The 14798-nt window shown below is 35.2% G+C and overlaps 2 protein-coding genes across 5 annotated transcripts in view; one reads left to right on the top strand and one right to left on the bottom strand.

Moving 5' to 3' along the window:
- LOC136039853 (pentatricopeptide repeat-containing protein 1, mitochondrial-like) overlaps positions 1-3687 on the bottom strand; it is a 63782-nt gene extending 60095 nt beyond the window's left edge. For both annotated transcript variants that reach the window (XR_010620568.1, XM_065723787.1), the window contains exon 1: positions 3611-3687. Coding sequence is in view for 1 of the 2 variants with exons in the window: in XM_065723787.1 (XP_065579859.1) it covers positions 3611-3658 (48 nt within the window). In the remaining variant the exon portion in view is untranslated. The remainder of the gene's footprint in view (positions 1-3610) is intronic.
- A 64-nt stretch (positions 3688-3751) lies between these two features.
- Positions 3752-14798, top strand: part of LOC136039854 (GATOR complex protein Iml1-like) — a 104730-nt gene continuing 93683 nt past the window's right edge. For all 3 annotated transcript variants that reach the window (XM_065723788.1, XM_065723790.1, XM_065723789.1), the window contains exon 1: positions 3752-3932. In XM_065723788.1, the coding sequence (XP_065579860.1) occupies positions 3875-3932 (58 nt within the window). In that variant the 5' untranslated portion in view covers positions 3752-3874. The remainder of the gene's footprint in view (positions 3933-14798) is intronic.

A 14798-nucleotide genomic window follows, 5' to 3' on the forward strand; every position in this document is an offset into this window, starting at 1 on the left:
TTTGAGTCTGATTTGCTTTGACACAAAAGTTTCAAACAGTTTGTGGTAACGAACTGTAGTAAGGAGCGATCCGGCTCAATAGTAACCAAAACTCTAAAAAATTGAATTTTGATATCAATAGCTACATCAAAAGAATCGCATTTTAATGCTGATTTTAAAAATATAAGTTTCATCAAGTTTAGTCTTACCCATCAAAAGTTACGAGCCTGAGAAAATTTGCCTTATTTAGGAAAATAGGGGGAAACGCCCCCTAAAAGTCGTAGGATCTTAACGAAAATGACACCATCAGATTCAGCGTATCAGAGAACCCTACTGTAGAAGTTTCAAGCTCCTATCTACAAAAATGTGGAATTTTGAATTTTTTGCCAGAAGACAAATCACGGGTGCGTGTTTATTTGTTTTTGTTTTTTTTTTTTTTTCCCCAGGGGTCATCGTATCGACCAAGTGGTCCTAGAATGTCGCAAGAGGGCTCATTCTAACGGAAATGAAAAGTTCTAGTGCCCTTTTTAAGTGACCAAAAAAATTGGAGGGCACCTAGGCCCCCTCCCACGCTCATTTTTTCTCCAAAGTCAACAGATCAAAATTTTGAGATAGCCATTTTGTTCCGCATAGTCAAAAACCATAATAACTATGTCTTTGGGAATGACTTACTCCCCCAAAGTCCCTGGGGGTGGGGCTGCAACTTACAAAACTTCGACCAGTGTTTACATATAATAATGGTTATTGGGAAGTGTACAGTCGGTTTCAGGGGATTTTTTTTTTGTTTTTGGGGTGGGGTTGAGGGGAGGTTGCAATGTGGGAGGATCTTTCCATGGAGAAATGTGTCATGGGGGAACAGAAATTCAATGAAAAGGGCGCAGGATTTTCTAAAATTACTATAAAAAAACAATGAAAAAATAAACATGGAAAATTTTTTTTTCAATTGAAAGTAAAGAGTAGCATTGAAACTTAAAACGAACAGAGATTATTACGCATGTGAGGGGTTCTAAAAATACTTTAGCATAAAGAGCGAGGTATTTAGGAGGAGATAAATACCTTGCTCTTTATGCTATAGTATTTTTAGTAATTTCAACTATTCATTCTACGGCCTTTCTGATTCAGGGGTCATTCTTAAAGAATTGGGACAAAACTTACGATTTAGTGTAAAGAACGAGGTATTAACGAGGGTACAAACCCTCTCATATACATAATAAAAATTAAAGAATATAAAAGTTTGTTACGTAAGATAATTCTTAAGTTACGTATATTTTTTACTAATAGAAAAATTCGTTAAAAATAAAAATTTATAGTTGCCTTTTTATGTAACCGAAAAATTGCATGGCAACTAGGCCTCCTTTCCCATCCCTTATTTCTCAAAATCGTCTGATCAAAACTAAGAGAAAGCCATTTAGCCAAAAAAGGAATTAATATGCAAATTTCATTTTAATAATTTATGTGTGGAGAGCCAAAATCAAACATGCATTAATTCAAAAACGTTCAGAAATTACATAATAAAAAACTAGTTTTTTTAACTGAAAGTAAGGAGCAACATTAAAACTTAAAACGAACAGAAATTACTCCGTATATGAAATGGGTTGTCCCCTCTGCAATCCCTCACTCTTTACGCTAAAGTTTGACTCTTTGCCACAATTCTGCTTTTTAATACAATTAAAAGCTTTAGCGTAAAGAGCGAGGGATTGCGGAGGGGACAACCCATTTCATATACGGAGTAATTTCTGTTCGTTTTAAGTTTTAATGTCGCTCCTTACTTTCAGTTAAAAAAACTAGTTTTTTTTTATGTAATAGAAAATCAAGGTTGAAGTAGAATTTGAAGTTGTGTCTAGATTTTTTAGAAGTCACTTAACCTCAGAAGGAAACACTATAATATTTTGGAAACAAGTTTCAGAAATGACATAAGAAAGTATTTAATTTTTTATTTATTTTATTTTCATAATCTTGTAGTGTTTCCTCCAGGGGAAGAGTAACTATAAACTGGGATCTTTTATAGGCCTTGTGTTTCTTTATGGAGAATGGAACCACTAGATATTTGCCTTTCTTTTTCAAATCTACAAACCAATTTTCCAAATTAAAAAAGGTCTCAAATCAACAGCTTTACTGGACCAGAGCACATTGTCATAATTACAAATCTGATAATTTAAAAGAGCATAAAATAATGAACCTAATGGTACTATGTTGTGGGCTTTTTTTGGCCCACAAATATAAAACATGATACTTGTGTATTACTGTTGTTCTTGGTTTATTGTACAACTGGTTCCTCTGAGCATACTCAGAGATAATTAGCATGGTTCAACTAAGATAAACTACTATGCAGGTATATTTTGATTAGATATTTAATATATAGAGTTGGTAAGGTATTTAATATAATGCATTCTGGGCAGCCTGCTTGCTTTCCATAATCCTCTGTTGCAGTTTCCATAATTTTGTTACTAAAGTATTATATTTTCATCATATTTTGGTAAAGGCCTGTTTCATTATGATTAACCTAGCTTTACTTCTTGAGTGTGGTTACTATATTAAATAAGTACCTAAAACATTACCTAAGTCTGGTAAAAGCCTAGAATTGGGGCTGCTGAGAAGGAAACATGTTAAAAAACCAGTTCTAACTTCATAACATAGAGAATATTCTTAATTAACAAACTTTGGCTGTAATTACACTATGATTTAAACATAAACCCTTAATGTGTAAACATAAAGCATTCTGGGCAGCCTGCTTGCTTTCCATAACCTCTGTTATATTTCTGTTATATTATTAAATTACTAAAATATTATATTTTCATCATATTTTGGTATATTTCATTATGATTAACCTAACTTCATTTTTTGAGTGTGGTTACTATATTAAGTAGGCTACCTAAAACATTGTGTAAATGTTTCTTAATTAACAGTAGAAAATTCTTAGTTAACACAACACTTTGGCTGCAATTCCACTATACTTTATATATAGCCCACAATGTGTAAACATATAGGCCAAATTTTATGTATCCTACATAGGCTATCACTTGTGTTTTAACCCATGTAGGCTTCCCACAAATTGATATGCTGACAAAATCAAGAAACATAAGAGAAATAAATAATTTTTGATATATATTTGCAAATATGATGGGTTTGGGGTAAACTAGAGTGGAATAGCAATCAGAATCTGTTAACTACAATTATTCTTCATATTTTGAAGCAAAAATTTGTTTTCCAAACAAGTTTTCTTCTTAAAAGCACCATTTCTAGGTTATCATCAATTCTCTGAAATCTTATAAACCACGATTTATAGAAGAGAGCCTAGGCCCACAAGACTTAAAAAGCTTTCCCTGAGTTTCCTTTGTAATTTAAGGTAAATGTAGCCTACTGTAAATCCAGGCCTTGCCTATGCCATTTCTTACTTTTATTCTTATAACAAAAAGGTATTTAAAGATTAATCAATAATCAGTGTGCTTTAGAGAGTGATAGAGCTGAAGCTGACACTTCAGAGACGTTTCCTGGATATAGTTTAGGCTCTTCATTCCTGATAGCCTAGATTCATACACCTTAGACAACTACTTAGGAGCGTAGAAAACAGCCACTTATCTGGAATTTTACAAGAAACTTCTCAAAACGAGATATAATGAAAAAGTCATACAGGGCTATTTAAGGGAAATTTCAAAAGTCTTCTAATGACATTCATCATGGAAAAGCACGAAGTACAGTTTTAAAAACATTTAATTAGAAATACAGGTATATATTGCCATCTGTGATCACCTGTTTATATGAAAACCGCAAAATGTTTGAATGAAATGGAATGCTTGCACAAAATTAAGCTTAACTAATTCTTATGTGTCAACACGCTCTTGGGCTGACGTAAGAACCTTTGCAGTCAAGAAGAGTCGTGAAAACAATACAAAAAATGAAGCTCATGAAACTTTTTACACACCAGATGAATATTAGTGGTGGAGGTGGATTTAGTAAGTTTTTTTTTGGTAAAATTCTAATCCATTGACTTTTTGCTATCTTGGAAAGTTGTTGGGCTAGAGAATTGAAACTTTCAGGGATGTGTCTACAGGCTAAAGTATATCCCGGGAAGTTATTTTGAGATCTCTAACTATACCCCTTCCCCCTCCTCTATATAACGCAGTTTTTTGTGCATTACAACTTATATTTTGGTCAAATTTGATCCTATATTACTATTAAAAGTGTAAATCCTTGCTTACCTTAGAAAAATTCAACTTTTCACTGTTTTTTAAGCTACTATATTCCATAATTACTCATAATTACTTCACCTGCATTGAAAAACAATTATCACCTTTTATGGTATAGTTAAGACTGGAATGTAGGTATTTCAATGCATCCACTGTTTGAAACTCTTATCTTTAAAGGGCTTTTGACAGGGGTAATACAGATAAGACTTTGAACTTTTAAGGGGCTTCTCACTCAAAATTATGATTCGTTTCTACAATTGGGTAAGATTATTATGTTATATTAATTTGAAAAAATTAGAAAAATGTATTTGTAACTTACAAATGGGTGATCAGATCTTAATGAAGTTGATATTTAGAAGGATATTGTGTCTCAAAGCTCTTATTTTAAATCCCGACCAGATCTGGTGACATTGGGGGTGACATTTGTTTCCTTGAATAGGAGATGTGTTCAAAATCTCAGAAGAAAGTTATATTTTCGTCTCAAAGTGCTTCAATTAAACTGATATTTTTTGTCTATTCTTTACAACAAGCTTTTTATTCTTCTTATTTCTGAAGAGACAAAAAAACTAATAAGAGTTGAGAGAAAGAGTCAAACTTTAGCATACAGAGTGGGGCGTTGAGGAGGGAACAGCCCCTTTCATGTGCAAATTAATTTCTGTTCGTTTTAAGTTTCAATGTCGCCCCTTACTTTCAGTTAAAAAAAAAACTTTTTTTATTTAATTTCTGAAAGTTTTTGAGTCAATGCATGTTTTGATTTTAGCTCTCAGTGAATGAATAATTAATACAAAATTTGTATATTTATTTCTTTGGCTAAATGGCTTTCTCATAACTTTGATCCAATGATTTTGAGAAAAAACGAATGGGGGAGCAGGCCTAGTTGCCCTTCAATGTTTTGGTTACTTAAAAATGCAACTAGCACTTTTAATTTCTTACAAATGTTTTCAGTAATTAGTAAATGATATTAGTAAAAATATGCGTATCATAAAGAGCGAGGTATTAGGAGAAGGTTAACCCCTCTTATGTGTAATAATTTCTGTTCGTTTTAAGTTTTAATGCTGCTCCTTTCTTTTAGTTGAAGATACCTTTTCATATTTATTTTTTCAATGTTTTTTTTAATAATGCTAAAATCCATCCTCCATTCATAGAAAAAAAAAATCAACAAATGACAAATTCCTCCATGGAAAGATCCTCCAACATATCTCCCTCTTCTCAACCCTCCCCCCAACCAAAAAATGCCCCTGAAAACGTCTGTACACTTTCCAATAACCATTGCTACATGTAAGCACTGGTCAAATTTTCTTCCGTCATGACAAATTCCTCCATGGAAAGTTCTCCCTGTATAGCTTTGATATTCTCTTCTACCATTAGTGGGGATGTAATCTCTCACTTCCCTCCATGTCCGTTCTATATTTTGGGTATGGGCACCTTTTGTAGGGTCAACAAAATTTAGGTTGTGATTGACATGCAAATGCTGAAAGCCATGGTGGGCAGAAATTAGCAACTGCTATCTTTATGTTTCTCTCACTCTTAAAGCTCATGGGACGTAGGGAAATACATTTTGCTACTTCCCTAATTTCCACGAATTGGGTTTTTTTTTCAATGAAAAGCGGTTTTATTTTACATTTATCAGATAAACATCAAATCTGGTGTATAAGAGCAATACATTTTTGATACCAATAGTTATATCAAAAGAATGGCATTTTAATGCTGATTTTAAATATATAAGTTTTATCAAGATTAGTCTTACCCATCAAAAGTTACGAGCCTGAAAAAACTTGCCTCATTTTAGAAAAACTAGGGAAACATCTTAACAAAAATCACACATCAGATTCAGCGTATCAGAGAACCTTGTTGTGGAAGTTTCAAGCCCCAATCTATAAAAATGTGGAATTTCGCATTTTTTGCCAGAAGACAAATCACGGATGCGTGTTTATTTGTTTTTTTTTTTCCCAGGGGTGATCGTATCGACTCAGTGGTCCCATAATGTCGCGAAAGGGCTCATTCTAACAGAAATGATAATTTCTAATACCCTGTTTAAGTGACCAAAAATTGGAGGGCACCTAGGCCCCCTCCCACGGTCATTTTCCCCCAAATTCACCGGATCAGAATTCTGAGATAGCCATTTTATTCACCAAAGTCAAAAAACCCAATAACTATGTCTTTGAGGACGACTTATTCCCCTGCAGTCCCCGTGGGAGGGGCTTCTTTGACCTGTGTGTACATATAGTAATGGTTACTAAGAAGTGTACAGACGTTTTCAGGGGGATTTTTTTGGTTTGGGGGGGATATTTGAGGGGGAGGGTTACCGGGGAGGATTTTTCCATGGACGAACTTCTCATGGGGGAAGAGACTTTCAATGGAGGGGGCGCAGGATTTTCTAGCGTTGTTTAAAAATAAACAATGAAAAAATAAACATGAAAAGTTTTTTTTTCTATTGAAAGTAAGAAGCAGCATTAAAACTTAAAACGAACAGAAATTATTACGCATCTGAGGGGTCTACCTCCTCGTAATACCTCGCTCTTTACGCTAAAGCATTTTTAGTAATTTCAACTATTTATTCTATGGCCTTTGTGATTCAGGGGTCATTCTTAAGGAATTGGGAAAAATTTAAGCTTTAATATCAAGAGCAAGGTATCAACGATGGGTGAGCCCCCTCATATACGCAATAAAAACATACGAATATTGAAGTTCGCTACGTAATTTAATTCGTAAGTTCCGTATATTTTTTACTTACGAAAAGGTTCGTAAAAAGTTAAAAGTTATAGTTGCCTTTTTAAGTAATCAAAAAATAGGAGGGCAACTAGGTCTCCTCCCTCACTCCTTTTTTCTTAAAATCTTCCGATTAAAACTGTGAAAAAGCCATTTAGCCCCAAAAAATTAATATGTAAATTTCGTTTTAATTATTTATGTGTGGAGAGCCAAGATCAAACCATGCACTAATTCAAAGACGTCCAGAAATTAAACAAAAAAACGATTTTTTTTTAAAATGAAAGTAAGGAGCGACATTAAAACTTGAAACGAACAGAAATTACTCCGTATATGAAAGGGGCTTTTCTTCCTCAACGCCCCACTCTTTACGCTAAAGTTTGACTCTTTCTCTTAACTTTACATTTTAAAACAGTAAAAAACCTTAGCGTAAAGAGCAGGGCGTTGACGAGAAAAAGCCCCTTTCATATACGGAGTAATTTCTGATCGTTCTAAGTTTTAATGTCGCTCCTTACTTTCACTTAAAAAAGCTTTTTTTTTGTTTAATTGTAGATAGGAGCTTGAAACTACAGTAGGATTCTCTGATACGCTGAATCTGGTGGTGTAAATTTCATTAAAGTTCTATGATTTTTACGGGTTGTTTCCTCCTCACCTGTGCTTCCAAACTTAAGTCTCTAGCCGGCAATCCTTCAATTCGTCGCAATCCAAGTTTCTACCACCAGTCACGACCCGGTAGGGCAACGGGGAGGAAGCTACGGGGTTCTGCTCCGCCTCAAGGTTTGTCGCTTGACCTAAATCTCTTGACTTGTCTAGTTCTTCACCGTACCGCATTATTAGGTATTTTGGATATTTACATCTACCAAGCTCCAAATACTTTTTACAAAGGCGCTGTCTATGTGTGGTAACACTTTTAAGATGTATACCTCGCTTTGATTTAATTTCCCCCATGATTTCGGCTTTGTGTGCACAACTTTACTGAAGGCTCCTGACTATTTCTCATTTCTAGGTTTCTTCATTGCATTGAAATAATTTATGAAATTTTCACACTCTATTAACAAGCAGCTGATTATACCAGCTTGTCATTTTGGTCTCTGGGGGGTATTATCGGCGATCTGAAAAGATTCTTTCTGGCAACCGACTTGTAAAAATTTCAGGTAGCTGAAAATATTCTAGGGGACTGTTAGAAAACAGGAAAATAAATCGAAAAATGGTTCCAATCATCTTACAGGTTATTGTCTTCTGCTCATGATAGTACCGATTTTGTTCTAAAAGCAATATCCTTTATCGAGTACACTTGTGAAAAAGACCTAGACATTTTCTAAGATTTCTAAGCAATTAGAAGAAATAGAGCAAAATCCTTTCAAACATTTTGTAGCATCTTCAAGAAGCTATGGCCTGATATTAAAAGCGGCATCTTCCGCCAATGAATACTTGAGTACTTTTTAAATATAAATTTTCAATTTAACATGGGATTTTCGAGTTCCATCAGTTCACTTAATCACGGCCTCCGACCACCCATTTCGAAGATAAAGATACCTCAATTTTCACGTCTTCCAAGATTTCTGGTTTCCCCATCCAACTCCCCTCAATGTCACTGGATCTGGTTGGGATTTAAAATAAGAGCTCTGAAGCACAAGATCCTTCTAAATATCAAAGCTATACGGGGAGAACTTTCCATGGAGGAATTTGTCATGGCGGAAGAAAATTTGACCAGTGCTTACATATAGCAATGGTTATTGGAAAGTGTACAGACGTTTTCAGGGGGATTTTTTGGTTGGGGGGAGGGTTGAGAAGAGGGAGATATGTTGGAGGATCTTTCCATGGAGGAATTTGTCATTTGTTGATTTTGTTCTATGAACGGAGGATGGATTTTAGCATTATTAAAAAAAAACATTGAAAAAATAAATATGAAAAAGTATCTTCAACTAAAAGAAAGGAGCAGCATTAAAACTTAAAACGAACAGAAATTATTACGCATAAGAGGGGTTCACCTCCTCCTAATACCTCGCTCTTTACGATACGCATATTTTTACTAATATCATTTACTAATTACTGAAAACATTTGTAAGAAACTAAAAGTGCTAGTTGCATTTTTAAGTAACCAAAATATTGAAGGGCAACTAGGCCTGCTCCCCCGTTCGTTTTTTCTCAAAATCATTGGATCAAAGTTACGAGAAAGCCATTTAGCCAAAGAAATAAATATACAAATTTCGTTTTAATTATTCATTCGCTGAGAGCTAAAATCAAAACATGCATTGACTCAAAAACTTTCAGAAATTAAATAAAAAAAGTTTTTTTTTAAACTGAAAGTAAGGGGCGACATTGAAACTTAAAACGAACAGAAATTAATTTGCACATGAAAGGGGCTGCTCCCTCCTCAACACCCCACTCTTTACGCTAAAGTTTGACTCTTTCTCTCAACTCTTATTAGTTTTTTTGTCTCTTCAGAAATAAGAAGAATAAAAAGCTCGTTGTAAAGAATAGACAAAAAATATCAGTTTAATTGAAGCACTTTGAGACGAAAATATAACTTTCTTCTGAGATTTTGAACATATCTCCTATTCAAGGAAACAAATGTCACCCCCAATGTCACCAGATCCGGTCGGGATTTAAAATAAGATCTTTGAGACACAATATCCTTCTAAATATCAAACTTCATTAAGATCTGATCACCCATTTGTAAGTTACAAATACATCTTTCTAATATTTTCAAATTAATATAACATAATAATCTTACCCAATTGTAGAAACGAATCATAATTTTGAGTGAGAAGCCCCTTAAAAGTACAGGATTGACATAACTGGAACGGATCCGCTCTCTTTGGGGTAGTTGGGGGGGGGGGGGGTCAATTCTGAAAAATTAGAAAAAATGAGGTATTTTAACTCACAAATGAGTGATCAGATCTCAATGAAATTTGATATTTAGAAGGATACTGTGTCTCAAAGCTCTTATTTTAAATCCTGACCAGATCTGGTGACATTAGGGGGAGTTGGGGGGGGGACCTAAAATCATGGAAATGCTTAGATTAGAGGGATTAGGATGAAACTCTTTTTTTTGGGGGGGGGGTAATTTGGAAAAATGAGTAATTTGTAACTTATGAAAGGGTGACCAGCTCTTAATGAAATTTGATATTTAGAAGGATCTTATGCTTTAAAGCTCTAATTTTAAATTCCAACCAGATCCTGTGACATTGGGGGGAGTTGGAACAGGAAACCAAATTCTTGGAAAATGTGAAAATTGGGGTATTTTTATTATGAATAAGTGATCAGATCTTAATGAAATTTAATATTTAGAAGGAATTCATGTCTCAGAGCTCTTATTTCAAATCCCGACCAGATCTTTTGACATTGGGGGGAGTTGGAGGGGGGAAATCTTGGAAAACACCTGGAGTGGAGGAATCAGGATAAAGCTTGATGAATAGAATAAGCAACTGTCCTTGATACATGATTGACATAACCATACTGGATTTGCTCTCTTTGGTGGAGTTGGGGGGAAACGTTCAGTGATTTGGCGAGTTTGGTGCTTCTGGACATGCTAGGATGATGAAAATTGGTAGACATGTCAGGGACCTGCACAAATTGACGTGATAAAGTCGTTTTCCCAGATTCGATCATCTGGGGGGCTAAAGGGAGAGGAAAAATTTGAAAAAATGAGGTATTTATAAGTTACAAGTGGGTGATCAGATCTTAATGAATTTTGATATTTAGAAGGACATTGTGACTTAGAGCTCTTATTTTTAATCCCGACCAGCATTAAGCCTCTGATTTTCCTTTTAAATCAATCCATTGATTCTTTGAATTTTGTTAGAGCTCATACCATATGAGCTCTTGGCTCTTAGCTCTTCTTGCCTCGTCACAAGTGCCATATGAGCTCTTAGCTCTTGTTTTATGTTCTTTATGAATATAGTAATTGCCTCTGCTGCAAATTCAAATTTAAGCATATTTTGAGCTCTTAAAAATGAAGAATTTTTGATTAAAGTATGAGCTATTGCTTGATTTTTACTAAATAATACTATGTTTTCTCATTTGTTTTCAACAAAATAATGCTGGATTTTCTCAGTTCACTTTTTTGGTAAGTCAGTTATATGAACTGTCACAACTTTACCCTCTTTCCATACAAAATTATCAATTAGTTTGCCAATGCACACTCTGTACAAAAAGTGCATTCTGCAGGATTGGCTCATATAATGCCTTTGCACAAGGTTTTGAAAGAAGCAGTTGGCAAAGATATTCCAGTATCAAGTCATTGTCAAACCAGTGCTTTTTCAGTTTCATGAACCCTCTAGGACGCTGGCTTAAGATTGTCCTTTGTCCTAAGGATTCTGTAAGTTTTGCATGTTGAATTATCAAGCTCACTCACCCATCTATCTCAGAAATGTCTCTACAAAAAGTATGTCCTGCAGCACTATTACATGGGTCATATAACCCCCATATACAAGGATAGTAGCTTAGTGAACATAAGCAATTACTGAACAGTTTGTATAACTTCCACAACCAGCAAGTTACTAAAAGGGATGGTTAATACTAAAACTCTTAATCACTTGAAAACTAATTAACCGTTCTCTTCATGCCAACATGGCTTTAGGTCTGGTCAATATGTTGAATCAGGCAAGATTGATTTTTATGATTATATTGCCAATCTTCTAGAACAGGGGTTTCCAGTCAACCTCATAATATGATAGATTGAATTGGGATTTAATTAATGAGACCATCCAGTTTCTAACAGATCTAAAACAGATTGTAAAAGTAAGCTGTTTGGTTAGGATAGAAAGACATTCATCTCTAGAATGGCTGAAGTTCAATATGGTATTTTCTAGGGCAAGGTTTTTGGTCTCAATTTATTCAACCTATTTGTAACTAACATGTCAAAAATTCTTAAGAACAAAGTAAATCTCTATGCTGATAACTTGAAACTTGTCATTTGTGTGGACATAGAGAGAATATTGTGTCAACACAAAGAGACATAGATGCATTCATTTATATGACTGATTCTTGGAGACATCAATTTATTGCTTCAAAATGCCAGACTATTCACATTGGGGAGAAAAATCTTTGCATCCAGCACTATAGGTGTATGAACTGAAGGGATGGATCCAGCAAAGTTTTCTTCAAATCCATGCAGAGACCAAACTTGGTATCCAGGTTGACAACAAGCATAATTTTTACCTCCCTGCTGAAATGACTGTTTTCAAGGCAGATCTGAGACTTGGTACACTTAACAGAATATTCACAAGTATATCTTCAACTATCATGACCAAGCTTTATAAGACTCTAGTTTAACCAAGGCTAGAGTTTAACATGTATATTTTATGCCCAATCAACAAGACTGATAAAGCAGCATTAGAATTGACCCAGTGAAGGGCCTCAAAATGGATTAAAGACTTGCATGGTGTCCCATATCTATCCCATTCTCAGAAGCTTAAACTACCATTCCTAACTTATTATTGTAAACAAGGTGATGTGATAACAGAAGGCTATACAAGCTTCTGAAAGCTGATGATACCTTTCCTGGCATTTTTTGACATGACAACTTAAAGAGAATTTGCAGTCACTCTTAAAAGTTTGTCCAGAAACAAGCTGAGGAATAAGTTTTCTTCTCTAATAAAGTTGTTAGTCTGTGGAACTCCTTTAGCCAAAGAACAGTGACTTCAACCAGCATAGATGTGTTCAAGTCATCAGTGCATATGCAGTGGCTAAGCACGCAATTCCTGGGACACCACAGATGACACAACTCAGTACCATGTTTAAGCGTTTCTATCACTAGCAAGTGTGATATAAAGTAATCTTAGGGAAATACTGCCAAGAGATTGAGCAGATGATAACACAGTCATGGCATGGGTGCTAAAACTCAATCTGTCATCAGTAATGATTCGAAGACTGAAAAGCTTAGCTTGGGTTTTAAATAAACCTTGAAATTGTATGAAATTCTACACAGTGTCAGAAGTATAAAAGATGGATTCAACTCAATTTTCTACACCCACGATTAACTGGAACTCCCCTAATCTAAAGCATGCATGGAATAAGTTTAAACGAAATCCGAAGTTAATGTTTATTGGCCCCTTGAGTGGCAAAGCAGAAACTAAGAAGTGTTCATACCTACTGATATGGGTTGGGGAGAAGGACAGAGACATATTCAACAGATTCAGTATTGCTGACTATGAACAAACAGTGGTTACACACCTATCAAAATTTGATGTTTATGTTGAACTGATTGCTAACCCCTTATTTGCAAGATATCAGTTTTACAAGAGAAATCAAGATCATACTGAGACAGTTGAACAATATGTGACAAGTTTAAAGATCCTAGCAAAAGAATGTGCATTTGGGAATTCAGAAGATGAAAGAAACATAGACAGACTAGTTTTTGGTATAAGAAATGACAGAATCAGAGATAAGTTACTTACACAAGGATCAACACTTACTTTAACTATGTATTTACACAGCCTGAGCAACAGAGGAAACTCAAGCGCAACTACTAACTATGAATGGAACAGAGCAAAAAACAGTTATCAAACAAAAAGTTGATTCTATAAACAAATGTCCTGAATGTTACTTATGCAGTAGACAATACTTTTTGTGGGCACAAGTGTCCTGCAAAAGGAAAAACAGGTTCTAAATGTGGTAAACTCAACCACTCTGCTTGGGTGTGCAAGATTAAAGTGATTCACCAGCTGGAAATTGCAGGATCAAGCCCTGGGTATCAGCCAGACAAGCACCAGATTCACACAGATGAGCATCAGACTTTTCATTTACCCCCAGAAGTGAGTTCTATATTGATTCAACTCATTCAAATAATCAATCTGATAACCATAACATGTGGTTGTACCTCAGCAAACAAAAAAGCTATATAACCTTCAAGATCAATACAGGAGCAGAGGCAAATATACTTCCATTGATGGAATATGATAGACTATACCCTTGTCTAATTCTAAACAAGACCGGTAGTATCCTGAGAAGCTATATCAATGGAAAGTTAAATATATATTGAGTGTATGAAGCTGAAGTACAGTACAATGATACACCTGAAAAAAAAATATAAATTCTTTGTTGTCAATGCGCTAAAAGTCCCAATCATCAGTTATAAACCAGTGTTGACCTTGGTCTTGTCAAATTTGTATTTGAGATCCCATCTATGCAACAGACCCCTGATCAAATCAAAATCATGATAGACAATAATGCAGATGTTTATGAAGGCATCAGACAGCTGCCTGGCGTATGTAAGTTAACATCAAATAAAGGAGCTATCCCCACCATTCAACTACCAAAAAGCATAATATTTGCGCTACAGAAGGGACTAAAGGCTGAACTTGATTGCTTGGAGCAATTGAAGGTCTCTGAAATGAAGACCAGGATCTGAATTACCCATGGCTGACTCACTGTCAAGGTTGCACGCATCAGATGTGGATATTGAAAGTGAGTAACAAGCAGAAATTTTTGTGCACATATTTTTCAAAAACCTACCAATATTCGACAACAAGATGGAAGAAATCAGGTAAGCAACCTTGAATTAATTCAGAAAATTGAGCCGAACTATCATGGATGGTTGGCCCCTTTCTCAAAAACAATGTGACCCCAGCTGCTTGACTTTCTGGAACCACAGAAATGAACTAGTCAACAACCAAGGCATAATTCTGAAAGAGACTAGAGTTGTAATTCTCCCATCCATGCAGCCTGACATCCAGCACAAACTGCATGCATTGCATATGGGTAGAGCCAAAACCAAGCAGCGTGCTAGGACTGCCACCTTTTGGCCTGGTATCATGAAAAACATCACCTCCCTCATATCCAGGTGTGTAAATTCCAAAGTTGCCTTGGGAATTCATGACCATTGACATCTTTGATTGGCAGAATCTCCAGTATCTCATCACAGTTGACTACTATAGTTGATTCTTTGAGCTCAATAAACTAGAATCATTAACCTCGTCA

The sequence above is a fragment of the Artemia franciscana genome, chromosome 20 (assembly GCF_032884065.1).
Source record: "Artemia franciscana chromosome 20, ASM3288406v1, whole genome shotgun sequence".
In the NCBI taxonomy this organism is placed as follows: domain Eukaryota; kingdom Metazoa; phylum Arthropoda; class Branchiopoda; order Anostraca; family Artemiidae; genus Artemia; species Artemia franciscana.